Source organism: Molossus molossus, unplaced genomic scaffold (assembly GCF_014108415.1).
Source record: "Molossus molossus isolate mMolMol1 unplaced genomic scaffold, mMolMol1.p scaffold_m16_p_14, whole genome shotgun sequence".
Taxonomy (NCBI): Eukaryota; Metazoa; Chordata; class Mammalia; order Chiroptera; family Molossidae; genus Molossus; species Molossus molossus.
Genome location: NW_023425349.1, coordinates 5,740,573 through 5,759,842, shown reverse-complemented (window position 1 = coordinate 5,759,842; position 19,270 = coordinate 5,740,573). Strand labels below are relative to the sequence as shown.

Below are 19,270 nucleotides of genomic sequence, written 5' to 3'. Positions count from 1 at the left end.
GAGAAGACAAAGCCCATGCTTCTCGTGGACTTGGGGAAGTCCCCAGTCAGTGCCAAGGAGCAGAAAGTAACAATGTCGCTGATGTGCAACGAATCTTCCTCTGGGAGGTGGCTCACAATGTTTCCTCTAAGAACTGCTGTCGTGGAAAGAGCAGCCAGCCAGCCATCAGACTCACCAGTCCCCATGCCAGGCTGGTGACGAACGTGAAGAGACAGCTCATGTGCACTCCCAAGTACACTTTTATTTGTGTTAAATAAAACCATAAAAATGCTGTCAGAAATAAACGCAAAAACAAAGGAGCCTGTGCCAGCAAGCATGCAGAGAAGCTTCCAGCAGTAGACACGGATACAACTTTCCTGGGGCTCTGAGGCCATAGCAGCCATGGCATCAGAAGTCTTCAATCTTCTGCAGAATCTTTGACGCAGCGTGTTTGTTTCTTTCCGCTGCCGCTAACAAATGATCGCAAAGCTACACACATGTATTAGCAGAAGCCCCGGGCTGAAATCAAGGTGCCAGCGGGCTGCATTGCTTTCTGGAGGCTCCAGGAAAGAATCTGTTTTTCTTGCCTTCTCAGCTTCTAGAGGGAACGATGGCCAGTCTTTCTCGCATTGCATCGCTCTGACCCCGACGTGCCGACCCCTCTCTTCCACTCTTGAGGACCCTTGTGATTACACTGGGCCCACCCAGATCATCTAAAATGATCTCCTGCCCTGGCCGGTTGGGCTCAGCGGTTAGAGGTTCAGCCTGCGGTCCAGAGAGATCCGGGTTCGGTTCCCACTAAGGGCATGTACCTCGGTTGCAGTTTGTCCCAGGCCCTGGTTGGGGTCGTGTAGGTGGTAACCAGTTGATGTGTCTCTCTCGTGTCGATGTTTCTCTCTCTCTTCCTCCCTCTCTCCCTCCCGCTCTATCTGAAGATAAATGCAAAAATAATAATAATAATAATAATAAAAAAAAAATGACGATAAAACTAATAATAATAAGAAGAAGAAGAAATGATCTCCCACTCTGAAGGTGGCCTTCATTCCATCAGCTACCTAACTTAGCTTTGCTGTATTCGCAGATTCCGAGGCTTATGTTTTGGACATCTTTGGGAGGCTTTTGTCTGCCCACCATATCCAAATATCCTATTTCTAGGTATTTATTGTAGAGAAAATCATTATGGACGTGTAGCAATAGTGAATAATACATTACTAGGTTTTCATTAAAAACAGTGGTGGACAAGACTAATGATGCAGTAAGCAATTATTAAAAAGTTGGTACAACGTGGTTCAGTTTTTATCATGTATGTGGCTGTATCTCTCCATCTATCTAGAATATAGATATAGTCTGGCCGGTGTGGCTCAGTGGTTGAGCGTTGACCCATGCACTAAGAGGTCGCTGGTTCGATTCCTGGTCAGGGTACATGCCCAGGTTGTGGGCCTCATCCCCAGTGAGTGGCATGCAGGAGGGGGCCAATCGATGTTCTCTCTCATCGATGTTTCTATCTCTTTCTCCCTCTCTCTTTAAAAATCAATAAAGAAAAAAAATTAGACTATAGATATAAGCTAGCAAGAGAAACGCTAAAATGGAAAGATATACTCTAAAAGCCCCTTTTCTTATGTTATTGCTTTTTCTAGGTCTTCAATTCGACACTGAATAAATAATTATCTTCCATCTCTGTCATTAAACCAACTTTGAGAAATGTGTGGAATGCCTGTTGTGTGTCAGAGACCCCAGGGAGAGAGATATATGTGCTTTTTATTTTCATCATTTAACTATATTTTCTAAAATCTCCACAATAAGTCTATTACTCCTGTAATAAGAAAGATCTGCTTTATTGTATTTATTTTATTTGTTAGCACGCGATCTTTTGATACTGGGGAAATAGACATGTTCACTCAGGGTCAGCGCCAGGACCCATCTCCAATGGAGCCACCAACCAAGGACCAGCTCCTTCTCCACGGAACACTCTCTGGAGAACAGGCCCCCTCTGTTCCCTCTGTCCCTCCGCACCCCCTGCCTGGAGTGGAGCTGGGTTTAATAAACATTTGTTGAACTGAGAGGTTCCAAACCAGAATCCTATTTTTCCTTCATCCCCCACTTGGGGCTAGCGTTCTAGGATTTATCTAAATAGCCAGGAAAGGTGTTTATTTTGTAGCTGTCTCCTTTGGGGGGAATGAATCCTCCTCCTTGGGTTAATGGAGCCCCCTTGGGTACATTTCCAGGCTGTGACAGGCCTGGCTCTTGTTCGAGGGCTGAGCTTTGGTATAGCAGCCCCGGCCTCTGGTCCCCCTCTGCCATCCTTCTACCACCCCAGACCCCAGCCAGGATTGGCAAGGGTAATAACAGCTAAGCAACAACAATGATGACTTCACACAGATCCTTTTGGATTGGTCCCTTAGTAATCCCTTTGCAGAGCTGATAGATCAGCCTCAGGGAGGACCAGCCAGTGAACCCTCCAAGGCCTCACAGCCAGTAAATGGCAGGGAAAACACACTCCGATCCATCTCACCAGCTCCAAAGTTCGTCTGCCATCACTGCCCTGCACTGCTCCTTGGAAACAGATGTTCAAAAAAGAATAATGAAAGCCCTGGCCGGTTGCTCAGTGGTTAGAGCACTGGCCTGCAGACCGAAGAGTTGCAGGTTCGATTCCAACCAAGGGCATGTACCTCGGTTGCGGTTCATCCCTGGCCCTGGTCAGGGTCATGCAGGAGGCAACCAAATGATGTGTCTCACTCACATTGATGTTTCTCTCTCTCTCCCCCTCTTCCACTCTATCTAAAGATAGACAGAAAAAATGTCCTCAGGGGAGGATTTAAAAAAAATAATAATAATTAATACATTGAACACTCACTAAGTACCAAGTGCCCACATATATCGACTTCATCCTCCTAACAGCCCATTTTACAGATGAGGCACCAAGGGAGAAAGAAGCTGAGTAGACTTCTAAAGCCCACAGCTAGAAGTGCAAGGTCTGGATTTGAACCCAGGAGGCTGGAGCCAGAGCACCATCCTCCTACAGAGAAGCAGGATATTCCCTCTTCACACGCACAGAGGAATGAATGAAAGCGTGGATGCAGGAAGCCACTGTGACCACTGGTGTCAGCGAGAGGCCTCGACACCTCACTGCTCAGCTCTGGGCCTCGCTTCACCAATCGGTACAATGAAAGAACTTGGACCAAACAATTTCAATGGTTCTCCCAGCTCTAGAAAAAGCCTCTGCCTTTCTGCCTCAGTTTCCCCACCTGTCATCTGAGGGAATGGGGTTGGTATGATCCCACAGGCCCTTCCCTGCTCTGCGGTACTTCTCTGTGGTCTAAGCCACAGGCCCAGGGTTTCTCGCGGGACGGAATCCCTCTGTGCCCGAGAGATAGCACTTCATGGGCCTGCTCTACAAGAGAGGAGCTGGGGTCCGAAAGGGAAGGTGACATGTGCGAGGTCCGCCGGCAGTGCACGACAGAGCTGGGCCTGGAACCTGGCCTCCAGTCAAACCCGTTCTGACCACTGGGCTGCACCTTTCCTGCAGAAGCCCCCATTCAGCCTGCTGGGCGCCTGGCAGGGTGGATGTCCTCCCAGACAGTCCCCAGGGCTGAGTACTGGCCCCACCCTGCTCAGTTCCTGGGAAGGTTGTTCAGCCACACACCCGGTGCCCAGGCTGGACTCCTGCCAGACCCCGGGGGCAAGGAAGGCGGCTTTCCAAAGAAGAACCAGATCATCTTCAAACCTTCAACCGACCCGCATGTGTGCCCCCATGGATCGCTGCGGCTAAGTCACATGCCCAAAGACGCTTGGTTTCACTTTGGGGCGATCCCTTCCTCGGGAAAAGCAGCTGATGCAGAAGCCAGGCTGCTGCCCTGCAGGATTTCAGGGTTGCGCGAAGAGGGGGTTTTCTGCGCAGGAGCCCAGAGAGGACATTCTGAAGGTCTTCTCCTGGTGGGCTTATTTCATTGCTCCGACACCGCGGTGGCAGGGAGGGCAAGGCCAGGCCAGCAAGCACCCTCCTGGAGAAAGACCGGGGTATCTGGAGGGCTCAGTCAGCTCTGCCCCGGGGCCTCTCTTCTGCGCTTCCCTTTCCAAACAGAAACAGGAGCAGAGACCGAGCCTGCCGCTCTTTCCCTGTCACCCATCTGTCAGTCTGGCTGTCGTCTGGCAGTCTATCCTCTAGGAATTCTGGAGGGACACTCTTTCCTCCAGTTTGATTTCCCTTTGGGAGGACCTGGAGCACCCTGGAGGTGGGCTCCGAGGGGGTGTGTGGAGGGGGTGCATACACCCCGAAGCTTGAGAATATGGAGCTTTCTGGGGAAGAGAACCGTGGGCCAGGTGGGGCAGACAAGGAGAACCTCGGAGTCTTCCTGTCAGGATAGGGACCGCGCTGGGGCGCAGGGGGTGTGAGGGTGGAGCTGAGGGTCCAGATCTTCCCTGTCAACGTCTCGGAGTCGCTTCCCTCACCCGTGCGGAGGAATTTGTAAGTGGAGGGTGGAGGCTGCTAACCCCTCCACTATCCCCTCTCCAGACACTTGTTGGGGGTTTAAAAACAAAAACAAAGCCACGCATACACACAACACTGAAGTTCCCACTCCTTAAAATGTGGGTGGGGAGGGCGACACCCTTTCGTCTGCCCCTCTCCCCGTCCCCAGCCGCCGGCGGGACTCGGCGCAGGACCCCCGCCCTGCCCGAAGCCCGGGGGGCGGGGAGCAGGGGGAGGAGGAGAGGCCGGGGCGAGGTTTGCTTCAAGAAGGGGCGTGTGGCCGGAGCAGCTCGTGTTTTAGCAACTTGGGAGCGAGCGAGGAGGCAGAGGAGGGGAGGGAGGAAAGTTGGTTCCCCCGACGTCAGCGCCGGGCGGGCCGGGCGGCCGCGGAGCCAGGAGGCGGTCGGAGCGGGGTGGGGCGCGGGGCGGCGGGGCGCGCTGGCTGCGACCCCGCCGGCGACCCGGCCGGCGACCCCGGGGCGGCTCGCGGGCATGGACAGCGCGGCCGCCGCCTTCGCCCTGGACAAGCCGGCGCTGGGCCCGGGCCCGCCGCCGCCCTCCGCGCTGGGGCCCGGCGACTGCGCCCAGGCGCGCAAGAACTTCACGGTGAGCCACCTCCTGGACCTGGAGGAGGTGGCGGCGGCCGGGCGGCTGGCGGCGCGGCCCGCGGGGGCCGACGCGCGGGAGGGCGCGGCGCGGGAGCCGTCCGGGGGCAGCAGCGGCAGCGAGGCGGCGCCGCAGGACGGTGAGTGCGGGTCTGGCGGGTGCGGCCCGGGCGTGGGAACGGAACGCGGGGTCCCGGGCTCGCGGGGGCCGAGGCTGGGGGCTCGCGCGGCCCAAGGAGCGCGCATGCGGCGGGCAGAGGTGCGGGGCGCTAGGGCTGCCGGATCCCGGGCTGGGGAAGAGCGGGGCGCTGGCAGAGGCGCTGCGTGTGGCAGGACTCCCCGGGGTACGGGCGCCCCGCGAACCGCTGTTCGACTGGCCGCCCTGCGGTCACAGTTGCGGTTGTCCTTTGTGATGGGGAGGGCTGCGGAGCCCAGAGCTCTCCACCGGGTTGGGGCTGCCGTCTGGCCCTAGCCATCGCACGTCGTAGGGGTGTCGGGTCGGGGGTGGGTGCCTTTGGGCCCAGCTCCAGCGCAGCCCTCGCGCCCCACTCCCACGCAGCCTGAGAAAGTGGGTGTGATTATACAGCTGGCGAAACTGAGGCTTCCGAGGAGCAGAGCAGCCAAGTCACAGAGCTGGGTTTCCAACTCTGCGCTCCTCCCTCGGGGACGCCACCCCGGTACCAGGACTTCTTAAGACTTGGCTTCCTCGGCTGGGGTCCCCAGGCCTGCCCCCACCCCCAGTCTACCCCACTAGCAGCTTCCTGGGTGGAATGTCTCAGCCCCACAGAGCCAGCGAGGCCTCTCTTCTCCTGATAAGGTTAAAGGTCATCAGGAAGGGGCTTTAAAAACAAACAACCCACCCAAGTGGCTTTTTTCAAAAAAGAGTCTTGAGCCCTTGGTAAGAAGTGGGAGGGGCAGCAAGGGCAGAAGAGGGAAATAAAGCGAAGGTCCAGCCTCCAGGCAGTTTCATGAGGGGCCACCCAAGTCCCATAGCTCACCCACACCCTGAAGAGGAACTGGGCTCTTCTGGGACCACTGCCTGGTCCAGGGCACAGGCTGGCCTGCTGGAGGCTCTGGGCCCCTTAAGAGTCACCCACCTGATTCCAGCAGCCCTCCCACCTGCCCCTGGGGACCCCCACTTCCTGCACCAGCCTCCAGGTCTCAGGGGAGTCCCTGCTGTCTGCATGCCCTGCTTCTCAGATGAGAGGAGCTGCAGGGAGAGCTGAGGGGCCTGCAGCCTCCTCTGAAACCTTGTTGGGAGCGTGTGTGTACATGGGGACACCTGACACATGCCTGCAGCTCAGAGAGTGCCCAGCTGCTGCCAGCTGTCTCCTGTGGCCTCTGGCTCCCTCTCAGTGGCATCCACCACCTACCAGTCACAGCCAACTGACACCTCTCTTCACCCTCAGGAGTAAACATGAAGTGGGCAGACCCACCCTGGGAGCTGAGATGTCCCTGATGGAAAAGTGGAAGGAAGGTGTCCGGTTTGGGCCAGGGGTAAAATGGGGTGCCCTCTCGTACGGGACCAGGAGCCCTTCCATCTTCAGTTTCTTCTGGGATCTCAGGTCTCATGGGAGGATCAGCTGGTGTCTGATTTTACCCTGATGAATGGGGGACCCGTGGGGTGTGGAGAGGAGGAGCAAAGTGAAGGTAAAGCAATGGAGGGAGGAAGGAAGGCGAGGAGAGAAGAGAGGGGTGCAGGGGTGACTGGGAGAGAAGGAAGGAGGCCTGGCCAGGGATGGATGCCCATGTCCACCCTGGCCCTGCCCATGGGGACAGACGGTGGAAGGTTTGCTTCTCCTGGACACAACATAGAAGGTCTCCAAACAGAGGGATTTTGTGGGGAGAACAGCTGATGTTCATGGGGGACTTAGGTGTGTGGACAGGGCCACTGGCAGCCCCCAGGTATCAGGTTGGGTAGTGGGTCTGACCAGCAGCCCCTGGGGCCAGGCCACTCTGAATAAGAGCCCGGGAGGCTTTGGGGCCTTTTCCTAAGGAAGGGCTTTGGCACCCTGGCAATAGCCAGGTGCTGGGGACAGAGGACACTGGCTCGGGGTCAGGTGGGCTAGGCCTGAGGGCAGCCATCCGCGTGCTCTCAGGTGGGGGCCCGGGGGCCGCAGGCAGTCTGGTCAGGCTCATGGGCGCTCGCCTCTGCCCCTGGCCGTGTAAGGCCTGCCCAGCTCTGGCCTGGGGACTCTGCAAATTGAGGCAAACCTGACAATATGAGGACTTGTTCAAGAAGCTAAAAATTCCAGTTTAAAGGATTCTCTTGTATTTGGGATTACATCTTCCCTACTCATTTTTGGTTTTAAAACACACTTTTTTTTTTTTAATGAAATGGGGATAATAACTGGAGAGTGTTTTATGTTAATGTCTTTACTTGGCAAAATTAAAAGGAGGTAATTCTATACTCATGCATCAGATTGAAAACAAATCACTAGCCCATGAAATCCAAATGTTTTATGTAGAGTCAAGCACCTCCCGAGGCCAGCTGGGCGCATTCCAGGGGTGCCCGCTGCCAGGAGAGACGCTGGAGCAGGGGCAGAGTGCCCTGTGGCTGCCCCCAGGCCTGCGGAGTCCCTGGGTCTAGGCCTGCTGACAGAAAGGGGACCAGGAGAGGCCAGCTTCCAGTCTCCTTTCTTCTCAGGCAGGTACCCCCCGCCCTCACCCCCACGCCCCGCTGACTGAATTCCCAAGCCTGGATGTCTCCGAAGGTGGAGGGGAAGGGACCTCTCATTTCCTCCTCCTTACAACTCAGCCCACATCACTGGACTCGAAGCAGGCAACCACCCTCCGGGCGCCCGCCAGGGCTCTGGACCCCAGGCCAGCAGGCGTGGGCCTTGGGCTGTGACTTTGTCTTGCGGTCCCGGGCCCGCAGGGAGCCCTGAGCCTCACTGAGGATTCAGACGAGCTTGCAAGTGGGTTTTCCTGTGGTTTGTGTTGTTTCTGGTCCAAGGAAAGGGGCTGCCACAAAGAGATGGGGTGCCCCTATTAGAAAAATCAGGGCCCCTAGGGAAGCAAATGAGTTAGAAAATGGGTCTCTTTTCAACCTGCCAGGTTAGCAGGCTCAAAAGAGTTTTAAACGTGTTTTTCACCCTTTTGTTTTCACAAAGCCTACAGTAGATATAGCATATGCTTGCCAATGGTTTTCCCAGACTCGGCTCCCCCGGAACTGGCCTGGAAGGCTGTGGCTTCGCCGGTGACTCAGAGCAAACCGGGGTCTCGGGTTCCTCCCAAGTCAAACGCTGAGGTCTGCGCCGGGGCGCTGAGCTATGCCAAGCACGTTAGGAAAATAAACCCTCCTTCGCTGCCTTTGCAATGACTTACAACAAAAGAAACCACATTAATAACTGAGATTTTCTTGAAAGCATTCCCTCCTGTGGGCAGGGCGGAAACAGAGATGCAGACACCCTGTGAAAATAAACAAAGCCGGGGAGCCAGCGGCGAGGGGCCCCCAGCCCAGGCGGAGGAGGCCACCAGAGAGCAGGGCTGGTACCTGTTCCGGGAAACCTCAGGGCCTAGCAGGTCCACTTCCCAGAGATGCGGGATGGGGGGATGCCTGCAGTCTGAGGGCCGGCTGAGCCCGGGGTGGGCAGAGGCCTGGGCAAGGGGGGCTGATCAGGACGCCTTGGAGATGTGCCCCGGAGCCACACTTTGGGGTGGAAACCTGCCCCTCCTCTTGCCAGTGATGGGTGGGCAGGGCCGGGTGTCTGAGTGGTGGACCTGCAGGGACCATCGAGTTCCAGAGACTAGGGGACTTGCCTCCAATTTTTAAGTTTTCCATACTGGTAAAATCTAGTTAAATTAAGAGTTATCATTTTTAAGCATACATTCAGTGGCATTAAGTACATTCACATTGTTGCACTACCATCGCCACTATCAGCTCCAGAAAATTTTCATTTTCCCAAATGGAAACTTTGTCCCCATCAAACACTTAAGTCCCCTCCCCCAGCCCCTGGCATCCACTCTTCTTCTTTCTGAGTCTATGAATTTGACAACTCTAGGGACCTCATATACGTGGAATCACAGCGTTTGTTCTTCTGGCTTATTTCACTCAGCATTTTTCTCAAGGTTCATCCATGGTGTAGCAGGTGTCAGAATCTCCTTTCTTATTAAGACAATAGTATTCCGCCCTGGCTGGTTTGGCTCAGCGGTTAGAGCGTCAGCCTACGTACGGACCAGAGAGTCCCGGGTTCTGCCGCTGCAAAGGGCACGTACCTCGGTTGCAGTTTGTCCCCAGCCCCGGTTGGGGTCATGTGGGTGGCAGCCAGTCGATGTGTCTCTCTCACATCGATGTTTCTCTCTCTCTCTTCCTCCCTTTCTCCCTCCTGCTCTATCTGAAGATTAATGCAAAAATGTCCCCGGGTGAGGATAAAAAAAAAAAAAAAAGACAATAGTGTTCCATTGTGTGGATGGACCACATTTTGTTTATCCGTCATGTGTCTGTGGACGCTTGGGTTGTTTCCACCTTGGACCGTTGTGAATGGTGTTGCTACGAACATGGTGCACAAATATCTGCTCAGTCCCTGCCGTCCATGCTTTTGGGTTCAAAATACCCAGAAGTGGAACCGCTGGATGGAATGGTGATTCCGTGTTTCGTTTCTAAGGGACCGCCGTACTGTTCTCCATAGCGGACTTCAGGCTTAGCTGGCCTCTCTCTGGCTCTGAAAGGTGGTGGCCGTGGCCGCCAGGCTGTGGAGGAGAGAGATGGGAGGAAGCCAGCAGCCTGTGCGAGCAGCCGCCAGGGGTGGGGAAGGCCTGGCCCGCGGGCCCTAGAAGGCCCCAGAAATCAATACCCGCTCACATCGCGCGCCCCGCCAAAGCAGCCTGACCAAACACAGCAGGCTCGTTTTTAAGTTGATAAGTTTGTATGGCCGGCAAATGGTGTTATAAATATACAAATGGCGCTTGGCAGAGAAAAGGTTCCCCACCCCTGGCCGAGCAGGGCCGGTGGGGGAAAGACAGAGTTTCTCCAAAGCCGAGCCTTTTAACCACAAGCCTGCTTTCCTCTCCTCCCTCCCTCCCTCCCTCCCCTTTCATCCACTTCCTGGTGGGGGTGGGGGCAGAGCCCTCTGCAGTGAAGGACATTGGCTGGGCTGGGGGTCAGGACACCAGGTTCAGGTCCTGGCTTTTGCTCTTATCTCCATGTGTGACCTTGGGCATGTCACAGCGCTTCTCAGTCTCCCACCTGAACAGCGCCAGGCAGCGCTCAGGCGTTTGAGAGAGGCCCCTCCTGTCTCTCATTATATATATATATATTTTATCCTCACCCGAGGACATTTGTGCATTTATCATCAGATAGAGCGGGAGTGAGAGAGGAAGGAAGAGGCAGAGAGAGAAACATCGATGTGAGAGGGACACATCGACTGGCTGCCACCCACATGACCCCAACCAGGGCCGGGGACAAACTGCAACCGAGGTACGTGCCCTTAGCGGGAACCGATCCTGGGACTCTCTGGTCTGCGCCGATGCTCTAACCGCTGAGCCAGACTGGCCAGGGCCTTTATTATACTTTGATCCAGGCTGAGAAGATGCCCCGTAATGGGTCCCCAGAAATATGGACCCGCAGATAGATGAGGTTTGTTCCAGGAGCAAGGAGAGAGGAAGAGTGAGTGGGAGGCCCAGGAACAAGGCCTAGACGGTGAGAACCCAGGGAATTCAGCTGGAGCAGGGCCGGATCTTCCTGGGGGCTGGGGGAGGGAGCCGCCGTCCATATCTCTGGGTCTTTGTTCCTGGTTCCAGGGTGGTCTTGCCCCTTCAGCTAGTAGATCATTTGGGTGGAGCTTGGGGGCCTGGTACAGCAGCTTGGACGAGCTAGCATCCCCACAAGGGCCCTTCCCTGCGGGTTGAAGCTCAGCAGGGCTGGAGTTGTCACTATTCCCTCCAGAAGACTCTGGAAAAGTAACCTTGGGGCAGTAGTGCTAATACCTGGTTGCACACCACCCTTGCAACCTGGAAAGCACCCTGAGGCTCAGTGTTGCTGTGAAATGGGAACAATGGACAGTGCAGCTCCTTAGAGGTGTGGTGAGCCCTGAGTGGTCGTGGGAGACGTGCCTAGCACATCGTAGGTGCTCAATACAGGGTCTCCATGACAACTCATTGAGACACTCACAGCCACCCTGTGAATCAGGCAGGGTCAGTGATTGCCACCCCTAGTTTTTGGAGGCTCAGAGAAACAAAGCAACTTGCCCAAGGTCCCCCAGCTGGGAAAAAGGGGTGGGATTAGCTTTTGGATTCCAAGTCCAGGCCTCTCTGCCCGCACAGCTCAGCATTCAGGCTGGAGGAGAGGGGCAGGGGAAGCCCTACCAGTCTGCGGGGAGACTTGACTTGGGCCAAGGTTTGTCTGGGGCCTGGAAGGGGGCAGGGTGACACTGACCGCAGCATTTGCAGGCCAAACGCTTCCTGCGAGCTGGCCGGGCCTCCACAGGCGTCACCCCTCATTGTTCTCCTGATAACCATGGAAGGTGGTCCATTTATTTATTTATTCATTTATTTATTTAATCCTCACCCGAGGATATTTTTCCATTTATATGGAAAAATATTTTTCCAGATAGTGTGGGAGGGAGGGAGGAAGAGGGAGAGAGAGAAACATCAGTGTGAGAGAGACACATCGATTGGTTGCCTCCCGCAGCCCTGGGTGGGTCGCGGACGAACCGCAACCCAGGTACGTGCCCTTGGCTGGAATCAGACCCAGGACTCTGGTTCTCAGGCCGATGCTCTAACCGGCCAGAGCTATTATCCTCCCTTTATGGAGAGGGAAATTGAGGCTCAGAGTTGAGCCGCTTGCCAAGGTCACACGTTCCCATGAATGAGATTCCAGCCCAGGCCCGTCTGTTCCGAAGCCCTGTTCTCCAGCACTGACGCGGCCATTCCTGCAGCCCCGTCCCGATGCGGTGGCCCGGCCGGGGTACCCCCTCCCAGGCAGGTGTGGGCTATATTCAGGGCCGTCAGGGGAGGGGTCTCCTTGATGTCCTTTGTAACCTGCCTGCGTCACAGGCCTGTTGGAGAGGGGCCAGGCTGGGCGGATGGGGCAGGCCGGGCAGCGTGGAGACGGCCAGGCTTTGGGGTGTTGGAAGGTGTGGGTGTGAGGGGCATTTGAACCCTTTCCACCCAGAAACATCCAGATGGCTTCCCTTACCCTTTGTAGGCTGCACATGGGAGATGTGGAAGGTTCCTGACTGAAGAATATCACTAGGATAGGCCTCCTTTCCCAGCCCACCCCCAGCCCCCACACCCACTCCATCCATCCATCCATCCATCCACCCATCCACCCATCCATCCATCCATCCATCCACCCATCCACCCATCCACCCATTCATCCATCCATCCACCCATCCATCCATCCACCCACCCATCACCCACCCACCCATCCATTCATTCAACAATCACTTTCCGAGCCGACTGCGGGCCAGGCCTTGAGCTCCTGTGACCTGCCGAGGCTTTTGGATTTCAAGCCTGGGTGAAATTTCCAGGCACTTAGAGGAACTGGCAGAGAGTGGGCAGTTTTAAAAGTTGCCAAGAAAAGCATTTGCTCACAACGACCATCTTGTTGCCCCATCTGTTTATCCAAGAAAGAACCTTTTACCATCCTCATCTCGGAGTCGAGAATGGTGCTCGAAACTGACTTCATTGAGCTTAACAAAACAAAACTCTCAAATTGCCCGATTTTCTCATTTTGCGGTAGGTCGGTGCAAACTTTTGTCGTGGGCTGGCATTTGGGGACCACATGGCAGACTGGTTTCCCAGACTCACAGACACACACAATGCTCCCACCCCCCTAAACATACACAACCCCTCCCCCCCACAACACACACCCCAAATCATGAGGCTCCCGCCTGGCCCAGAAATCAAGGCTAGGCTTTCAATGGCCAGAGTGGCCGCAGGCGGAGTGACGAGATGAGCAGCCACATCCCGGTGGCCGGGGCCAAGGGTTAAGTGCCTTTTGCGAGGTGGTGAGTAGGAGAGCACCGTGGGAGCTTCCTGTGTAGACAGAGGGAGCTGGGGAAAGTTGTCGCTGCCGGCTCCCATGCTGAGCGGGAGCAGGGAGACTGGGTGCCTAGCGGCCCCCGGAGGCTGGGCGCCATGGGGCAGGGGCCTGAGGCTGGGTGCTCCCTGGCCGGGGAGGAGCAGGGTGCGAGCTGCTGCCCTCAACAGGCGGAGCCTCCCTGGAACTCAGGGCAGAGCCTGCCCAGCCAGAACCCGGAGTGGAATCTCAAGATGTCCTGGGAGTGAAGGTCGTTAAAAGACCCAGATGCTCTCGCTGCCCCCTCGCCCTGTGCTCCCTCCACATCTGGGAAGCTCTTGTTCCCAGCCTGACTCTGAGGGGCCACCATGATGACAGGGCACCGTCCACATGGGGCTCTTTACGGCTAATGATATCTTTTATTGCGTCCTAAAAATGAAGCAGGCTCTGGAAGACATTATTCTTGGCCCCTCTTTGTGATCCGTTCTTTTTTCTGTGCGTGGGCTGGGCAGCCAGGACCATCCGGTTTGGGGGTCAGTGAGAAGAGCTGGGAGGGAGCGGAGGCGAAGGGGTTAGAGAAGCCAAGAAGCTGGGACCCCGAGGCCCGAGAGGTGGACAGGGGCTGCTGGGCAGACTGCCATCTTTGGAGAAGGTTCTGGGTGTGGGACAGTGGACAAGCAGGAGGCCTCGTGGGTTGGAGACCCGGAAGCTTCCACAGAGCCGAGCAAGCTCATTGCTTGAAGACTGACAGGGTGGGAGTATGCCACCTCCTGTGACATCGCTGCTTAGAAGGCAGTAGGAGGGACCCCGGACTAGGAGGCAGGAAACTAGGGCTTGCCCCGCCCTATACCCAGTCACTCCTCTGAACCTCGGTGTCCCCATGTGAGGGGGTTGGACCATCTGTTTGTCATCCTGTGGTCCCAGGAATGAATGCATGAGCATTACCCGGGGAGCAAGTTAAAAATGCGTGTTCTCGCCCTGGCCAGTTTGGCTCAGCGGTTAGAGCGTTGGCCTGCGGTCCGGAGAGACCCGGGTTCAGTTCCCGCTAAGGGCACGTACTTCGGTTGCAGTTTGTCCCCGGCCCTGGTTGGTCGTGCGGGTGGCAGCCGCTCGATGTGTCCCTTCACGTCGATGTTTCTCTCTCTCTCTTCCTTCCTCTCTCCCTCCCACTCTATCTGTACAAAAAATGGAAAAATATCCTCGGGTGAGGATAAAAAAAAAAAAAATGCGTGTTCAACCCAGGGCCCGGCCTGGGCCTCTGCATTTAACAGGCCCTGAGGGTAAGAGCCAGTGTGCCCTTGAAGCCCTTCCAGCGCTGGCTCTGCTCTCTCCTCCGCCTCAGATTGGGGGATGGAGAGGCCGCGGAGCCTGGGCTGCCATGGGAAGCCTGGCATCAACTGAAGGCCCCAAGGGTCCAGCACGGGGGCGGGGGGGGGGGGCTGCTCTGAGGCCGAGCCCTGCCTTCCCAGAGGCCTCCCTTTGTGCAGGAGGCTTGGCTCGCTGCAGGGAGCAGTTATGGACTGGCCACCAGCACGCATTGAGCACCTACTAGGCACCCGCTCCAGGCAGCCCAAAGAGCTGGAATGAAGGAGGCGCCAGGGGACGATTTCTCTCTGTCCCCTTGAGTGTACTCACACCCTCTAGCCGCCAGCGTGGGTGGTGGGCGGTCAGAAGCCTCTCTGCTGAGCTGGGGGAGGGTCTCCGTCATGCCTGTGACATCCTGCTTGCCTGCTCCTCTCCCCCCCACACCCTGCAGGTTTCCCTGGAAGCATCCCCGGGTCCGGCGTCCACTGCCCCAGCCTGTCCACCAGCCCCCACCGCCTCGCTGTCCGTCCTCCCCCACTGCAGGCCTCCCTCTTGCCACGGGCGCAGAGGTTTACACGCCCGAGATGGCGTTATTAAAAATGACATTTAACCAGGGCTGGAATTACCACTCGGATGGCTGCAAACCTCAGAATCAAAGCCGAGCCGCCGGGCGCGCCTGGCAGGGGCCGCCGGCCTCCTCTGGCCGCCAGAGCTCCGCGCGGCCTCCCATATAAAAGCCCACAGAACGCAGAGGTCTTGAAAGCGAGTGCACCTCCTTTCATTAGACTAACAAATAACACGTAACAGAAAACATCTGTTAACAGCAGCCCCTAATGCTCTCAAGATGGTGCCGTGGGCAGCTGGTCCAGCCAGTGGGCAGCTCGCGCCTGCCCCCACCCCAGGAGGGTGCGGGGCCCTCGGGAGAGCCTGGCACCCCCTCCTCTCCTGGGCCTTCCCCTGCAACCTGTGGGACCCGGATCTCCTTCCTCTGACTCAGTCATTCCCCTCTGTCCTTGCTGATGAGAACCAGTCACTGAGGGTGTGTTCGTGAGGGGACAGCGCCCTGGACGGTGGCGCCAAGCCCCCACCTGACCAGCTGTGGGACCTGGACCAGCTTCTTCTCTGAGGGCCTTGTTTGTCGTTTGAGAAGATGTGTGCCTGCCTGAAGGGTGGTTTTAAGGATATTAAGTGACGGGAGTCGAATAGCTGAGCACGGGAGAAGGTGCTCAGAAAGGTTCTGCTGTCATGATTAGAGTTGAGGAAACGGAGGCTCAGAGAGGTTCAGTGACTTGCCCAAGGCGACACAGCAGGTGGAGAAGCCTGAGTCGGTCCCCCTTTCCTGATCCTGTGAAGAGCAAAGAGCGGTGGACACAGAAGTGGACCCGACCCGGCTCCCTGCTAATGGCAGAGGGTGAGCTCACCTTTGAAGAGTGGGTTGTCCCCACACTCACTGACGCAGGAGGTCTCTTAACGCCCCCGCCCCCACCCCCTGGGCTTGGAAGCCAGAGGGGCCTGTAAATTCGGCATCGCCCCCGGACCCGAAGCACCATCCTCACAGCTCGGGGGCTCTGGCCTGGAGAAGGAAGGGCACCCCAGACTAGGGAGGGACGTCCAGAGAAACACCCCAAAGGTGGGAGAGAAGACAAGTCAGCGAATTGTTTTCTCTTTCCCTCTTAAGAGAAAGCTCCAGAAAACAGGCCTTTTGTGTTCAACTCTGTGCCCCTGGCTCTCCCGATAGGCCTTGCTCCTTGGTTCCAGGGAAGCTGGGTGGGATTCATTCATTCACCCATTCATTCACCTGTGGTTCAGTGCGCAGGTGCGGGCCCCTAACCCGGGGTGAGGCCGGGCCCCTAACCGGGGGTGGAGCAGGAAGGCAGCCCGCTCCCCGCTGTCCGCTCTTCCCCGCCGGGCTCCAGCCCTGTTTCGTTCAGCCTCTCACTGAATTCTCTCAGCAGCCTTACGAGGGCAGTGAAGCATTACCCCCTCTTACAGATGAGAAAACTGAGGCTCAGAGAGGCCAAACGACTCACCCAAGGTCACCCAGGAGATAGGCAGTGGTTCCCCAGAACCCAGGTACAGCACTGGCCACCCCATGCAGGGTCCCCACATGGTGAGGCAGCTAGTGTTCTCTTGCAGGGAGCAGCCGGGGCCCTGTCGGGGGGCTGTGCCTCCTGTCTCCCCAGTTCTCCCCTGGAAACCTCTGCAGTGCCCTGAGCAAGGTGCGGCTTTTCCGGGGCCACCCGGTCAAAGCCTGGCCCGAGCAGGCAGGCGCGAGGGCGCTGGGCTGGGCTGTGATGGAGGGGCTGGCGCTGGGGGCCTGGGACAACCAGGCCTCTGGGAGCCGTGTTTTCATTGAAAGGCCAGCCTCTCCCTGGGAGCTGGCGGCCCTGCCACCACACCCAGCGGAGTGTCAGGGCTCCAAGCGGGAAATTGCTGGAGACAAGAAAAGTAAAAACTACTTCTACTCCGGTTTCACTGGGAGGGAAAAAGCAAAGGCGAAGATCTGATGCAGCCGAAAGGGGGTCCTTGTTGAAAGAAAACTGTGGCCGTTGCAGTGAATTCAAATCTGAGGCCAAGCAGAGCTGGGGTTGGGCAGTGGGCGGCTGCCTTTCTGAGGACTGGTTTCTCTCTCGAGGGAGGGAAATTGGGTGGCACCCCACAAACCCTTTCCTCCTTCCTTCCACAGATATTTGCTGAGCGCCTACTCAGTGCCAGGCTGAGGGCTGAACACTGGGGTCCCAGCAGGGAACAAGGGAGGTGTGGTCCCTGTTAAGAAAATGTCCTGGCTGTGATGGGAACAGATCATGGACCTCCCTCCCTGGTCTGGGGTTCAGGGTGGGCTTCCTGGAGGAAGCGGACTTTAGGAGGGACCAGAGGGTGAGTGGAGCGAGCCAGAAGGAGGTTGGGGAGGTTGCTCCGGGTGGAGGGAACAGCAGTGCAGAGGGAGCAGATGGGGAGGGACTAGCTCATCCGGGACAGAGGGCTGGGAGGCAGCAGGCGGAGGGGCCGGATGACGGCCGCCTGGTTCAGGACTCTGGGTTTTTGTACTGATAGCAGTGGGGAGGCTCTGCAGAAGCCTCACGCATTTGCCGTGTTGGAGCACCCAGGCCCTCCCCAGGAGCTCTCCTGTCATGTGGGAATTGAATGGCTAATCTGGGGACAGTGTTTGTGTCCCAGCTGCCCAGAGCCTCTTTTAGAGAGAGGGGTTCCTTCCTCTCCAAAGGAGCCGATCACCAGCCCTCACTGGCCGCCCGACCCAGCCACTCTGAGGTCTAAGATCCCAAGTTGGGGAGGGGAGGCTCTCGGGCCCTTCAGAACCAGAGGCAGGGCGGGTACCAGTGTCGGGCTCCCCGATCCATCTGCAGGACGGCTGTGCAAAGTCACGGCCCAACGCTGGGGCTTTGTGCACAGCAGCCCTGAGGTGGGGTTTCACTCGCACACCCATCACACGAGGGCGGTTGGCTCGGGCCGTCTGGCTGCAAGCCTGCATCTCTGGGGGGACGCAGGGAGTTTGGGGTGCTTGTGGCCGAGTTGGGTGGTGGAACTGGATGACGGGTGGGAGTGGCTTTCGAGCGTGTTGCTTTCATCACTGTCATCAGCACCAAGACCCCAGCAGTCAGGACGGTCTATTGTGCACCTGCTATGTGCTAAACCCTGTCGGATCATCTCACTAATTCCTCCCAGATACTCCAGGAGGTCAGCAGTCTTATGGTCCCATTTTCCAGATGAGGAAGTTGAGGCTCAGAAAGATGGGCTGTGTGTTGAGGGCATGGGGCGTCCCTCACCCCGCTGGCCTGGAGCCCCCAGTGAACTCACTGTGACCTCACGCAGACTCCAGGCTGGCTTGGGACGGGACGGGTAAGAGATGATAACGCTGGAGCAGAGGTGCCGGGCGGGCGCCAGAGCTGCTCTTGTCCCAGGACAGCCTGCTTTGTCCCCCATGCAGCTCGGCAGGCATAGAAACAGAGTCAGCTCCGGAGAGTCCCAGGGGGACCCTGCCTTCTCAGGGCAGGTCATGTGGCTGGTAGGGATCTGGCTTAGCTGTAGCTCCTGGTCCCAAACTCACCCCCACTTAATGGATGATCTCGGGGAAGTGTCTCACTTCTCTGAGCCTCAAGTTCTCCGTCTGCAAATGGTCACAGTGAGAGTACCTGGGGGTTGGTGGTTCAAAAGGGTTGACATCCCGCAGGGGGGGCTCAGCTCTCTGCCCATCTCCCCCCAGTAGGTGCTCAGTCAACACCAGTTTAATGTATTCTCTTTCACTCCCTGACACTAGGGAGGAGGAGGCAGATGCCCAGGTTAGGGCTGTCAAGCCCCCTTCACAGGTGGGGAAACTGAGGAAGGAGTTTCCCGAGGCCTCCCAGAAGGCGGAGCTGAGACTGGGAACAGGTTCTGGGTCCCAGGAGCTGACCCCACTGGCCTTTGCGGATGCCCGTGCTTTTCAGAAAGGAGACAGCTTATCCAGCTCTGGGTGCCCCCAACACACACTCAGGACCCAGACACCTGTGCCCTGCCCAGCCCTGCCTGGTGGCCTGGGTCCCCTCCCGAAGGATGGCATTGGTCACGGCAGCCCCGCCTGTGGGAGCTGCCTGCTGCTCCCCTGCAGAAGGAACATCTTGCTTTATTTTCCGTGGCCGGCAGTAACCATGCATCATTTCATGACAAATGCCATCTATAAAACACAACACTATTATTTTCATAATGTGGTATTTGAGGTTAACAATTCAAATGAGAGATTAATTGCAAATTCTAGATGGCCTTGGATAAAATGGCGTGAGGAGGGAGGCTGAGATATTCAGATATACTCCCTCAGGGATTACAGATGGGTTCTCACCACCTAGCTACAACACACACATACACACGTGTGCATGCACATGCAGTTCACCAGTACACACACGCACGTGCGCACTCATACATGCACACACACTGCACCAGTACACACACACATGC

At 56.9% G+C, this 19,270-nt stretch overlaps 1 protein-coding gene across 1 annotated transcript in view; it reads left to right on the top strand.

The window, feature by feature from the left end:
• The first annotated feature begins 4,917 nt into the window (after window positions 1-4,917).
• Window positions 4,918-19,270, top strand: part of PRRX2 (paired related homeobox 2) — a 41,281-nt gene continuing 26,928 nt past the window's right edge. Inside the window, exon 1 of the mRNA XM_036261742.1 lies at window positions 4,918-5,192. Coding sequence (XP_036117635.1) covers window positions 4,940-5,192 — 253 coding nt within the window. The 5' untranslated portion in view covers window positions 4,918-4,939. The remainder of the gene's footprint in view (window positions 5,193-19,270) is intronic.